The 13553-nt window shown below is 33.0% G+C and overlaps 3 protein-coding genes across 3 annotated transcripts in view; 2 read left to right on the forward strand and 1 right to left on the reverse strand.

The window, feature by feature from the left end:
• LOC146911334 (epoxide hydrolase 2-like) overlaps positions 1 to 13553 on the forward strand; it is a 67646-nt gene that overhangs the window by 48541 nt on the left and 5552 nt on the right. The gene's annotated exons all lie outside the window — the stretch shown is intronic.
• Positions 280 to 2901, reverse strand: LOC146911341 (uncharacterized). The gene is made up of 3 exons (XM_085729513.1): positions 2824 to 2901; positions 681 to 1001; positions 280 to 345 (listed from the first exon to the last, which is right to left on the reverse strand). The coding sequence occupies exons 1-3, from the start codon at positions 2899 to 2901 to the stop codon at positions 280 to 282; spliced, it is 465 nt and encodes a 154-aa protein (XP_085585639.1).
• Positions 9981 to 12301, forward strand: LOC146911342 (epoxide hydrolase 2-like). Its single transcript, XM_085724121.1, has 3 exons — positions 9981 to 10624; positions 11218 to 11453; positions 11853 to 12301. The coding sequence occupies exons 1-3, from the start codon at positions 10157 to 10159 to the stop codon at positions 12097 to 12099; spliced, it is 951 nt and encodes a 316-aa protein (XP_085580247.1). The 5' UTR covers positions 9981 to 10156; the 3' UTR covers positions 12100 to 12301.

Here is a 13553-nt window from a genome sequence, read left to right on the forward strand (position 1 = left end):
GATGAGTCATTTCCCTATTAAACACCGTTGTAAATAAGCATCCCCTTTGTGACACCAATGAATATGGTGCTTATGAAGGTGGGTGCTTGTATAGGCATTCTCTCTTTCCTATTACTCATGGGTCCCACATGTACAATTAATTCTATTTTTTTTATATATTTAATTATTGTATTATTTTGATATTAAAAAATAATTATATAATAGTTGTAAATAATAGTTGAATTTGATTACCTAAAAAAAAATAGTTTTTTTTTTTGAAAAAGCCAAAATGAAATATATTCACACTAAACACAACGCCTCTTTAGCACAAGGAGTGCCATAGAAGCGCTCAAAGAAACAAACAATCTGTCAAAGTACAAAAGCAGACATTAGTCGATACCCAAACAAAGTAACGGGTTCGACCGCCACTGCTGACAACCATAAACAAAAGCGGCATTATTAGCACGCAACCACCAATACGAGTGGAACTTAACCTTTTCCACTAGCTCCTCTATAGGAGTAATAATATTATTAAAAATTCTATTATTACGCTCCTTCCAGATAAGCCAAACACATAGAAGCCAAATGAGCTGAAGAAAGGAGCGTCTAGTCTTCATACCACCTAAATAATGCGTGAAATGAAGAAAATGATCTCCAATATGATAATGATCTACTCCTGAAAATGATCTCCAAGACCGCACCTGATACCAGATAGCACCAAAAACATTACAATGTAAAAATAGGTGATCGACAGATTCAACATGATCACATCCTGACACACATAAGATGTCTGCAGCAGTAACAATGCCCCGATTGAGAAGGTTGATTTTTGTCGGCAACCTGTCACGAAGCAATCTCCAAGCTAAAATCGACACCTTCAGCGGAACCTGAGGATGCCAAATAAGGTGTTGAGCTGCATCCACCACATGATGATCCTGTGAAGTAAGGATTTCATAACCTGAACGCACTGAGTAGCCTCCTATAAGGTCAGGTTGCCACTGCCAAGAATCTGAAATAATAGGCTGCAAAAAGACATGAGATAAAAGAGTCCTACACTCCACTAACAAAAAAAAATAGTTGAATTTGAATTTGCTTGTAGCATAGCCGTTGGAAATTTTAGTTGATATTTCTTGTATTCAATTACTCCTTAAAAAAAAAAATCTGTACTTAATTACTTTATTTTTTCCTTCTTTGAATTTGTTTGTTTTTTTTAATAATTTATAATAAAATTATTTCAATATTTTAAAATTATATAATTATGAATGAGTATAAAAATTATTGTTAAAATGTAATGATATAAAGTTATTGTTGGAAGCCAATTAATAATTATTTTGAGGTGGTGGGTTGGAGAGATTGGGTGCTTATTACGTATTAATTATAAAACGAATGATGTGTACAGTCGGGGACCCGTTTAAGCACCCAAATAGGGTGCTGCATTGTGGATGGTCTTAAAATGGTAAAAAAAATGACATTTGTCAATTTAATCCAACAGTTAAGGAATAATGCTATTAAAGATTTTTTTTTAACCTTTTATAAAAGGGAGCAAGGATTGGCGAGAACGTGTGATGAAAATTGATCAAGTCTTGTATTTGGTCTTGTTCAATCTTTCTACTACTATATAGCATTACTTAAAAATTTGATAAAGTGGGCATTCGTTAGTTTTCGTGGGTGAAACTTGCCGTACTACATAGCATTCAGGGTCGCTCCTAAGATTTTTGGTGCCCTAGATGAAACAATAAAATTGTGTCCTTTTAATTAATCCAATAGTTTTCTTCTTACATTTTTTGTTGCAAAAGATTCATTTATAATAAAAAAAATTAAAAATATATTCTCAATATAATCAATCAAACCAAATTAATATATATATATATATATATATATATATATATATATATATATATATAGTACTAACTACTTAGTAAAAATAATAATTTTGGTCCCCCTAAAATAATGGTGCCCTAGCTGCCGTCCCTCCCTGATAGCATTACTGATTCTAGTATTTCAGTTCCCTAAAGCTCTATTTGTGAGTTTGAATAGAGAAATCTTTTTTATTTTTTTTTTAGAAGAGTGTGTTTGTAGAGAATGATAAATGAATATCTTTTATTAGTATATTTGAAAGGACAAAACTTACAAAAGTTCCTTAGGTGTTGTTCAAATAGGGGGGTGTTCGCAGTGCGATTTTGAGGTTAAAAGTCATCCGAACCATAAGATTAAAAAAAACATGTGGTTTGGTTGACTTTTAAAAGAAAATTCGAACCGAACCAAACCAAATCAATACGGTTTGGGTTGGATCGGTTGGTGCGGTTATTTTCGGGACTATAATTTTTTGTTTCTAACTTTAAAATTGAGTTAAAAAATTATAACACAACATATTTGCAGCAATGTTTCCGACAATATTTTCAATTTCATCCAACATTGCAATTTTATTTTCACCAAACAATATAAATAAATTAAAAACGTGAACAAAAAATAATTCTTTTATGTAAGAAATGTAAAAACTACAATTTTATCATTCTATAAAATTTCAAGTAGTACATAAATATATTTTTGAAATAAAAAACAAAGAAGAAACTTAACAGAAGAAAAAATATATCAATTTTTAAAAATTTCTATGAGTACTGGTTTATGTGACATAGGTTCAATTAGCATTTTTCTTATGTTGCGGTTTGGTTCGGTTGGTAAAATAAAACCGCAAACCAAACCAAACCATGTGGTTAAGTAGAAAATGATCTGAATACATCAAAATCAAATATGGTTTTTTCCGATTTCGATTTAGGTTAGTTCAATTTACGATTTTTCTATTGGATTGGTTTGGTTTTGAACATACAACTTAACTTCATTTACCATTTCGTCTTCCTTAAAATCATTTCCACACACTCTCCATGTCCATGCATCACACACTTTCCATAACCTTCTCCCCATACTCCAAATCCTCTTCTTGCACGTTATTTGTTATCTACTCAATTTCAATTTATCACCTTTTGGTGCTTTATAATGTGGTTTCTTCTCTTAATCTACATCAATCAAATTGTTGTAGTATCTCATCGAAAATCCATAGTTTTAAAAACCAGCTTTGACATCGATTCGACCCAGTACTAGGTCACTAAGTTAATAGTCGAATCATTGGATCACTGATTGAACCGACTGAATCGGATTAAACCGAGTGACTTGATTCTAACTCGGTCTACATACACCACTTTCATTAAATAAAATCAGATGATTCGGTGCAAAAAATTCTCAAAATACTCTTATCCAATTAATATTAAAGAGTTATGGGATTATGTAAATATGTAACATGAAAAATATGATATCATTACGTTTGCTAAAATAATGTCATACAAGTTTATATATTTTTTTTTATGATGATACAAAGTTTATATTGGTTCCTCTGAAAAACAAAAATTATATTGGTTAAAATTTAGTTTTTCTTTTTATTCCCTGAAAAAGGATTCCGTATTTTAACATTGTTTACAAAAATTTAGGTCTTTAGGCAGTTACAATTTTTTTGTTGGAGTGGTTTCTTTTGATAAATTGTAATGCCAACAAATAATAAATAGTTTTTTTTTTATAAAAATAATAAATAGTTATATAATGTAAAGAACCCTTAAATGACCGACTGACCAAGGTTCGATTCCCAAGTGTGGCATTTTTTGCAAAATTTTCAGAATTTTCAACTTCCCAGCCGGTTCTGGACCGATTCAATAGTAATTAATGACCGGTTTGATGATGTCACATCCGAGTTAATAGCATCCCCGACCCAATAACTGGCTCAAACCGGTAATGTTCTGTTTCCTGATCCAACCGGTTGAACTGGTCGTTCCGAGTCGGTTTTCAAAACTATGGTAAAATCTTATTGCAGTTTTGAGATATGAGTGTTTTTGTTGCTGGGTTTACCCAAACGAGTTAACAAGAGGTTAGATTTTTCAGTCACTAACGGGAGTAAAGTTAATCGTGGTTTTGATGTGGATTAGTAATTCAGATGTTCAAATTTTACTTTTGAACAGCACCCAGTATACCTTTTGTCATGTTTTTAATTTTAAAAGTATTATAAAAATATAAATTAGATTTAGGGGGGTGTATTGAGTTAACAAGTGGTTAGATTTTTCAGTTACTAACGGGAGTAAAGTTAATCGTGGTTTTGACGTGGATTAGTAATTCAGATGTTCAAATTTTACTTTTTAATAGCACCTAGTATACCTTTTGTCCTGTTTTTAATTTTAAAAGTATTATAAAAACATAAATTAGATAAGGGGAGTGTATTGGATTAGGATTTTAAAGGACAATTTTTTTTTTAAAAAATCTTAAGGATTTTAAAAGATTTTGTAGGGTTTTAATGACTTTGATGATTTTAAAAGACAATTGAGATTTACAATTTGGATTTCAAAGGATTTAACTCATAAGATTTTAAATGATTTGAAATGATTTTGCGGATTCCAAAAGATTTCAACAGATTTTATGAATTTTAAACACTCATTAAAAAAAATGATCATAAGACACTCTCTTTTACATTATTCTCAATACAAACTCTTTTATTATTTTACTTTATTTTTTTGAGAGAGATAGAGAGACAGAGACAGGGGGAAGAGAGAGAGTGAGAAAGAAGGGAGGAGAGAGATAGAGAGGGAGAGAGAGAGGGGGGAGGAAGAGAGAGAAGGGAGGAGAGAGATAGTAAAATCTTAACATGAAAAACAATCATAAGAAATCTCATGTTTTCATGAAAGACTTTTTCATGTTAAAATTTCACTAGAAAATTCCACAAAATCCATCAAAATCAAATTTATTAAACAATCATTCGAAATTTGAATGATTTTGAATATCACAAGACTTTTTCATGATAAAAAAGTCTTTTGAAATCTCTTAGAATCCTAATCCAATACACCCTCCTTAAAGAATTTATCCAAACCCTCTAAAAGCCCGCTCTAATATAATGTTTAATACCTTTTTCTCATTTAATAAGCGTAAAAATTGTTTAACAACTACCAACCAAGGTCTTTAGTTTTTTTCTCATGTAAAATTAAATAATCTTTTTTATACAAAACCGAAATATAATATTTAATAAGCGTAAAAAATTTCTTAACAACTCTCAATGAAAGTCTTGTCAAAAAAACTCTCAATGAAAGTTTTTTCCTAAAAAAAACGTCAACGAAGGTTGTCTTAACTCATATCATGTAAGGATGTAGATTAAACTTACCACTTTAGCAAATAAAAACATTTGTATTAACGTTCGTTGGACTTTGAGACTCGCCTTAACCTGATAAATTTGGAGCTCGGCTCAATTCCACTTACTATAGAAAAACTAATGTTTAACAACTAGTACATTTCCTTTGAGAGGATTTAACAACTAGTGCACAACAATAAATACTAAAAACAATATTATTATTTTTTATTTCTCATATTTCATTTCTTTCTTCAAGACTTGTAAGACTTTGAATATAAGTAGCTCTCACAACTGAGATTCAAACGTTAATTTGTCATGTGAGGGTTTAGTTTCATCCGCTACATATATTCATTTCCATTGTTCTGGATTTAATAATTCTTCAAATACTAAAAATAAAAAGTAAAAAAAAAATGTCTTTGATTATACTATTTAAATTTCCTTTTTTATTTTTAGGCTATTTAGAATATTTTCAAACTATTTTTTTTATAACACAATAAAAAAAATTAGTTATTTTTCCGATTTGTATTTGTTTCAATCATTTGAATGTATATGCATTATTATACACGGGTTTATAGATTTCTTAAACGTAATATCTTGTACTTTTAAATTATTATTTATAGAGAGAAGGAAGTACATTTATTAATTTTATTTCAAAATTGCCTTTTTATATTTAAGTTACCTTAACTAAGAATTTGATAAACATTTAACACCAAATACTTATCTAAAAGGCTAAAACATCAAGTTGATAATTCTTTAAAGGTGGAAAGAATTATTTGTGTTAAATTGACACCAACCAAAATCAATTATTTGATTTTCATTGTTTATGCTGTAGAGATAGAATAAACAAATGAATGATTTTGATGACTTGCACACGCTTCGTGACTGCCCTAAGGCTATGTCCATCTGGAGGTCTTTCTACCAAATTTGGTCGAATGATGTTTCCATGGATAATTGCCCATTTTGGTTCAAACATTTTGCTACTAAAACGTCAGGGTCTCTTTTAATTGTGATATGTTGGGAGATTTGGAAGAACATAAACGAGGAGATATTTCAAAATGTGAAAAAAGATTTATGGGCTTCATTCAATTGCATCTGCTCCTATCACTCTTCCATGGTGCGGCACTCGGTCAATGTGAGAACCGTCATGTGTTTCGACAAGTGAGATGGTACCCTCCTCCCGAAGGTTGCATCAAGGTGAATGTGGATGGTTCTTCTGTTGGTAATGCGGGTTTTGGAGTCCTTTTAAGAAATGATATTGGAGTTTGGTTACATGATTTTTCCAGATCGTGTGGTAGAGTTTCTGATTTGCTAGCTGAACTCTCGACTATTTGGAGAGACCTTTATTTGGCTTGGGATCTTGGTTACCAGACTATTATTATGGAATCTGACTCTAAGACGGCTTTGAACTTGATCTCTAAGGTGCATCAACGTGATTGCCATCCTTATGGAACATTACTTTCTCTCATCAAAAAGTTAATCTCCCTCCCTTGGTCGGTGACCTTCAACCATACCTTCAGAGAAGGCAATGAGTGTGTTGATTGGTTGGCAAAGTTTGGTGCAAATAGTTTGGACACTTTGAAGATGTGGACTTCAACACCTCCTCAATTGAACCTTGAATTCTGCTCTTCACCCTGCACATTTTGCTCGCGCCCTGCTGCCATGCCAAAAATACCCTTGCGCAAGTTAACTAGCGCAAGTGTTAATCACTGCGCCACTTAACTAACACTGCGTGAGTTAACTAACGCAGCGTTAGTTAACTCACGCTATGTGTTGTCTTAAACAAGGCAGAGCACCTCATTTCCTCATTTCTCATCTAAAATCTCAAAAAATCTCTCTCAAATCACCCAAATCCAAAATTCCTTCAAGTTCAAATCAAACAACACTCCAATAACAAGTAAGTTTTCATGATCAAACACCATTAACCTTTTATTTTTACATGTTAGATTTTTTCTCTTATATTAGAATTTTTTTAGATGTAGAGTTTGTTTAAATTTTGGTGTTTTTGGCAAGAAATCATACAATGTTTACAAGTAAATGACTTGTTTTGCTTAAATGTTTAGATGTTTACATGTTTATGTTGTAGTTTTGAGTTTTAGAGAATTTTTTTAGATTTAGGGTTTGTTTAAATTTTGATTTTTTTTGCAAGATATGATACAATGTTACATGCAAATGAGTAATATTGCTTAATTATTTAAATGTTTGCATGTTTATGTTGTAGTTATCATTTTTAGGGTTTATGTATAACTTGCACACCAAGTGTTTGATGAAATGTTGGAATGAGTTTTTCATTGATTGTGCTTAATTTCTTATTGCGTAGATTTGAAGCAATGGCGGGGTGGATCGACGTTCATGCAGAATTCAACGGCGGAGAACCTCAGAGGTTGAAGGTTCGGTGCCTTGATGTAACGTTAAGAGGTCTCAAGGATCAACTGAATGAATTCAACCAAGGAGTCAACCCCGGAGACACAAGGAGGGTGGAGTACGTCCGGTATAAACGTCCAACGCTCACCGACGGGAGGGTATCATTCACTTGGGTGGAGTTAAAGAACGACGAAAACGTGACGAGCATGTTTAGGGAGCACAGCATGTTCCAGTGGATCGATATGCGGGTAACGTTGCTGAGATCAACTAAAGATATCATCAACAACTTGATTCCGCCAGAAGATCGTCATTAGTTAGGGTAAGGTGCATTCCAACTACAACAATTGTCTTACCTCTGAAATGAGATAATTCAAACTTGCCAAACTGCAAGGACTCAAGCATTTCGCTCGGCATTCATGTTTTTCCTTTGAAAAGATTAAATTCTTGTTAGGCTGGTTTAGATGAAGGTATTAAGTGTCAAGGAATGGACCTCATTTCGTTGGCACTTGAACACCATCATCTAAATCAAGCCTAACAAAAATTTATTCTTTTCAAAGGAAAACATGAATGCCGGGCGAAATGCTTGAGTCCTATTGTTTGGCTAGTTTGAATTTACCCCATTTCAGAGGTAAGACAATTGTTGTAGTTGGAATGCACATTCCAACTACAACAATTGTCTTACTACGGATGGGGCAATTCAAGCTTGTTAATCGGCAGGACTCCAACATACGATAAGCTTTTTGAATGCTGGTATTCAAGTGTCAAGGAATGGACCTCATTTCGTTGGCACTTGAATACCATCATTCAAGATGTTGATCGTATGCTGGAGTCCTGCTGCTTAGCCAATTTGAATTTGCCCCATTTAGGGGCATGACAATTGTTGTAGTTGGAAGGTGCATGTAATGTAATGTAATTGTTGACATACATGTCGTTTACGTAATGTAACGAAACCTTAATTTGAATTCACGTTGTCACAATATTTATTCGAATTCACGCTATCACAATATTTATTCGAATTCACGCTATCGCAATATTTATTCGAATTTATTTAATCGCAATTTTTAATTCAAATTATTTTATTGACTTTATTCTAAATTATTTTATTTACTTTATTCTAATTTATTTTATTTACTTTATTCTAATTATTTTATTGTGTTAGTTAAGTCAAGCTACGTGACTTAACTAACGCACCTTATAAGCTATGCATGACTTAAGTCACACGCCTTATAAGCTCTGCTTGACTTAAGTCATGCACCACTGGCCTATGCGCGAGTTAACTTGTGCAAGTTGGCCGGTGGTAAAAACTGAAGCACAAACGTTTCTTGGACGGTAGTCAATGGTTTTGACTGGTTTTTACACATTTTCCTTAAGTTTTGACCACGTTTTTGGACCTCATTAAGTGTTATATACCTTATACCACCTATAAAAACCCTCACATACTTTCTCTTTTCCTCACATTTTCTCCTCCCACTCTCTCCCCCTCTTGCTCTTCTTCTTCTTCTTCTTCTTCTTCTTCTTCTTCTTCTTCTTCTTCTTCTTCTTCTTCTTCTTCTTCTTCTTCTTCTTCTTCTTCTTTGTTTCTATAGTTTCTAGGGTGTTTATACCGCTTTAGGTATATACCAGTGGCTTTTGGGGGAAGTAGTGGTCCGTTAGGTTGGGGAAAAGGGCATCATCCCTTGAGGTAAATTTCGATTTGCTTCCTTTTACTCCCAAAATCTTTTTACCGTGGGTAAAAAGAATCATCATGGGGGTATAAAAGGAACCAAATTTAAATTTACCTCAATGGGTCTTGATGTCGTTTTCCCCAACAGGACGGATCACTATTTTCCCCAAGAGCTATTGACATATACCGAAGAGTGTAAAAATAAGTTTTTACCTCAAGAGGGTAAACAAATATTAAGTAGATTAGTTAATTGGAATAAAATATATGTATTGCTTATTGTAATCTTTGAATAATATTAATAAAATGAGAGTTCTATTTACTATTTGTATTTATTTTTGCATTTATTTTATAATTTCACATTTATTTTTGCATTTATTTTATAATTTCGAATAAAAATGAATTAGTATAAAATCGAATTTATTTTATAATTTCGAATAAAAATGAATTAGTATAGTATAAAACTTGCGCAAGTTAACTCGCGCATAGGCCAGTGGTGCGTGACTTAAGTCACACATAACTTACAACGTGTTAGTTAAGTCACGCAACGTGACTTAACTAACGCAAGGGCATATTTGGAAGGCTTGCAGGGCGCGAGCAAAATGTGTAGGGTGAAGAGCGGAATTCTTGAACCTTATCTTGTTGGCGGACGTTTCTGGGGTTTCTAGGAATCGATTGTCTTAGTTTCTTTGCCTTGTTTATTAATTTTCTTTAATCAAAAAAAAAAAAATCTTATCTTGACCAAAAAAAGTATTTTTTTAAAGGATAAAAAAAATTAAATATCGTATAAACATATCAAGTAGTCTTTATTATTATTTTTTTTTTCCTATACACTTCCATTTCCTTCTGCGCACTCGCACCTTTTCAAACGGTCACCAGGTTGAAAGTTGAAACAAACAGTCAAACACCTCATCCGCAAAAATCGCCCAAACCATCTCAATATATATCGCATAACAATACATCACAGTTCACAACACAATTCAAACACCAAAGAAGAGATGGAAGGAATAGAACACAGAACAGTGGAAGTGAATGGCATCAAAATGCATATTGCTGAGAAAAGAAAAGAAGGTCCTGTTGTTTTGTTCCTTCACGGCTTCCCCGAACTCTGGTATTCATGGCGCCACCAGATTGTTGCTCTCAGCTCCCTTGGTTACCGGGCGGTCGCTCCAGATCTTCGTGGTTATGGTGACAGTGATGTCCCCAGTTCGGTAAGCAGTTATACAATCTTCCACTTGGTTGGTGACATCGTTGCTCTCATCGACTCACTTGGTGTTGATCAAGTCTTCCTTGTGGCTCATGATTGGGGTGCCATCATTGGTTGGTATCTTTGCTTGTTTCGCCCTGAAAGAGTTAAAGCCTATGTGTGTCTGAGTGTTCCGTATTTACCCAGAAACCCAAAAGTGAAACCTGTTGATGGCATGCGAGCCTTATTTGGAGATGACTATTATATCTGCAGGTTCCAGGTTTGAATTCTTATATTTTTATATAAAATATATTATATACACCCTTTACTCTTCTTGCTCACTTCAAATGGAGTGTTGTTATCTTAACAGATTATTTAAATGGATGGAAAAGAAAATAGTTACTTTGATAAATAAATAAAGTGTGGTCAATTTAAGTACACCAAAGTAGTATTTTCTAGTACCAAACTCGTTTTCCTTACGGCTCTTTCCCCATTTATTTGAAATACATGATAGACTAGATTAAAATTGTTTCACGAAATGTTAGATTTTTAACTTGATTAAGTAAATGGAGATCGATGTGTTGCAATTTTCAAATTTGTATATGTTTATCAATAATGATGATAGAGTACAAAATTTTAGTTAGTGAAAACTGTAACTTGTCATTTGAAACAAGAGTCTGGGAAGGTTAACAGTTTTCACATATGTTCCCCTAAAAAAAAAAAGGTTATCTCATATGTTAATCATAGGAATCAGTTGCTGTTGATCTAATGGATTAGACCATTCCATTAATATAATCTATTATTGTTAAATGTAAATGTTAGTTATATCGAATTGTTCAATCATGTGTAATCCAACTCCAATCTATAAAACAGGAACTAGGGAAAATGGAAGCTGAAATTGCCAAAGATAGCCCAGAACAGGTTATCAATAGCATGCTTACAGGTCGGACTACTGGACCACTAATCTTACCCAAAGAACGCTTTTTATCTCATCCAAGTACAAAGCCCCTCCCTTCTTGGCTCTTGCAGGAAGATGTTGCTTATTATGCTTCTAAATTTGAAAAGACTGGATTTAGTGGTGGCCTTAACTTCTACAGAAATCTCAACTTGTAAGTCCTTATTTTTTCTTGCCATTTTTTAAAATTAACTAAATGTCTCGTGTCGGTCGATCATGTGACATGTGCCACATACATACACATGGTTGGTCGAAGGTTTGAACTTGACCCTCATCTTATTCAACTGATTTGGACAAACCTCTGTAACTAATTTGTTATACTTTATATTTATATTCAAATTCAAAAAATTTGAGGTTTTTATGGCCCCAATATTCTAAGGCCTAAAGTCTTAGCTTAGACTGTCTAACCCTTAGCCTGGCCTTGCACTTATATTTCTATTTGATTCAATATGGATATGAATAATTTAATTGTGCTTTTAGTCCTTCGGATATTACAATTGTGTAATTTTTATATCACATTTCAATCACATGATTCTTGAGTTTATGTTCATAGAAATTGGGAGCTCACGGCAGCATGGACTGGAGCACAAATTAAAGTGCCAGTAAAGTTCATAACTGGTGATTCAGATTTAGTTTACGCTTCTTCTGGTACCAAGCAATACATCGAGAGTGGTGGTTTCAAGAAAGATGTGCCAAATTTGGAGGAAGTTGTTATACAGGAAGGTGTGGCTCACTTCAACAACCAAGAAGCTGCGGAGGATATCAGCAATCACATTTATGATTTTATCAAGAAGTTCTGATCGTATCAACTCAATTCTAAAGAACTTGCTCATTCGGAGTTTTGTCTAAATCCTCTGCTAATTAATAATTTAGTTGCAATCTATGCTATTTGTGGTATTTTGAAGTATTACTTTGCACTCGTAATTGTGCTATTATGGAAACTTAATCGTTTGGATGTTTTTATTTTGCACCATAGATTGTCATGTTTTTATCTTGCATCAATTACTTATCTCTACTCAATGGTCAAAATTGCATAAAAAATAACATCATGTAGTTTAGGGCGTGTTATGAGGTGGGAGAGTTTTGATATCTTCCACCATGGAGAGTGAGCTTATGTTAAATCCTCTCTCTCTCTCTCTATGTGTGTGTGTTTTTGATCTAATCTCTTTGCCAGCGTCACGTGCCACCACCAATTACCAATTGGCAACCGCACCTATACTCTCCACTTTCAATCTCAACGTAACCACTTGGTCCACCGCCACTGTCAACATGTCGTCATTTGGTCCACCGTCATTTTCTCGTCATCAATCCTTCTCGTCGTCCTTTCGTTCTCCAAAGTGAAGCTTAAGTTTTCAGAGAATTTCATGGTAAGACAAATTTATTCGATGATGGTGAATCTTGAGGGTCACATATTTATGGTGGGTCAGTCGATCGAGTCCAAACTCCAAAGCGGTAGCAGCAAAAAGATAATTCATGTTTTGTTTACGTGGAAAATAATAACTTGGAATTAAGACTTTAATTAGTTTTCTAGTACTCCTATTTCTGATTCTAATTTTGAGAATTACATTTTTGTTTCTTGGAACTTCTTCCCGCTATGAATTCCTCCATTTTCTTGAATTGCTCTTTAGCCATTCCATTATAATAATAATGGTCCGTCTTTTTTTGCGAAAGAGTATGACCAAGGTCCAACTTGATGTTATCATATAGACAAAATTACGTTAGAAGTCATTTATTTTATTTAGTTGTAATATATTGGTCATTTATCTTTTACTATTTAATAAAAAAATTAATAAAAAAAAAAAAATCATAAACCTTATGAACATCTTCATCTTCATGTTCTTCATTTCCATCTTCTTCATTAAATTAAATCAATTTCCATTGAAACACACTTTCATTTAGCTTAAGCATCTTCACTTTCATCTTCTAAAGTCATAATATTACATCCTTAAATCTCAAAAAACCATAAACTTATCAAACATAGATAAATCCCCAAATTCAATTGAAAGAGAGAGGAATCATATCAAGATGCTTTAACCATGTAATCCTTGCGAATTAGAACAAAGGATTACTCCATTTGTTTCCTTCTCTAATACTTCATCTCATCCTTATTATAAGAAAGAAAATTAAAAAAATATCGAAACCAATGCATTCATTAATTAATGTAACTTTTTGAATATTTTTACAAATATATCCTCTTAAAAAATTGTGAAACATTAAATACATCCACTAATATCAAAAAGAGAAACATTAAATG

Source organism: Medicago sativa, chromosome 7 (genome assembly GCF_051527215.1).
Source record: "Medicago sativa cultivar Bolivia chromosome 7, Bolivia_mono, whole genome shotgun sequence".
NCBI classification, from domain to species: domain Eukaryota; kingdom Viridiplantae; phylum Streptophyta; class Magnoliopsida; order Fabales; family Fabaceae; genus Medicago; species Medicago sativa.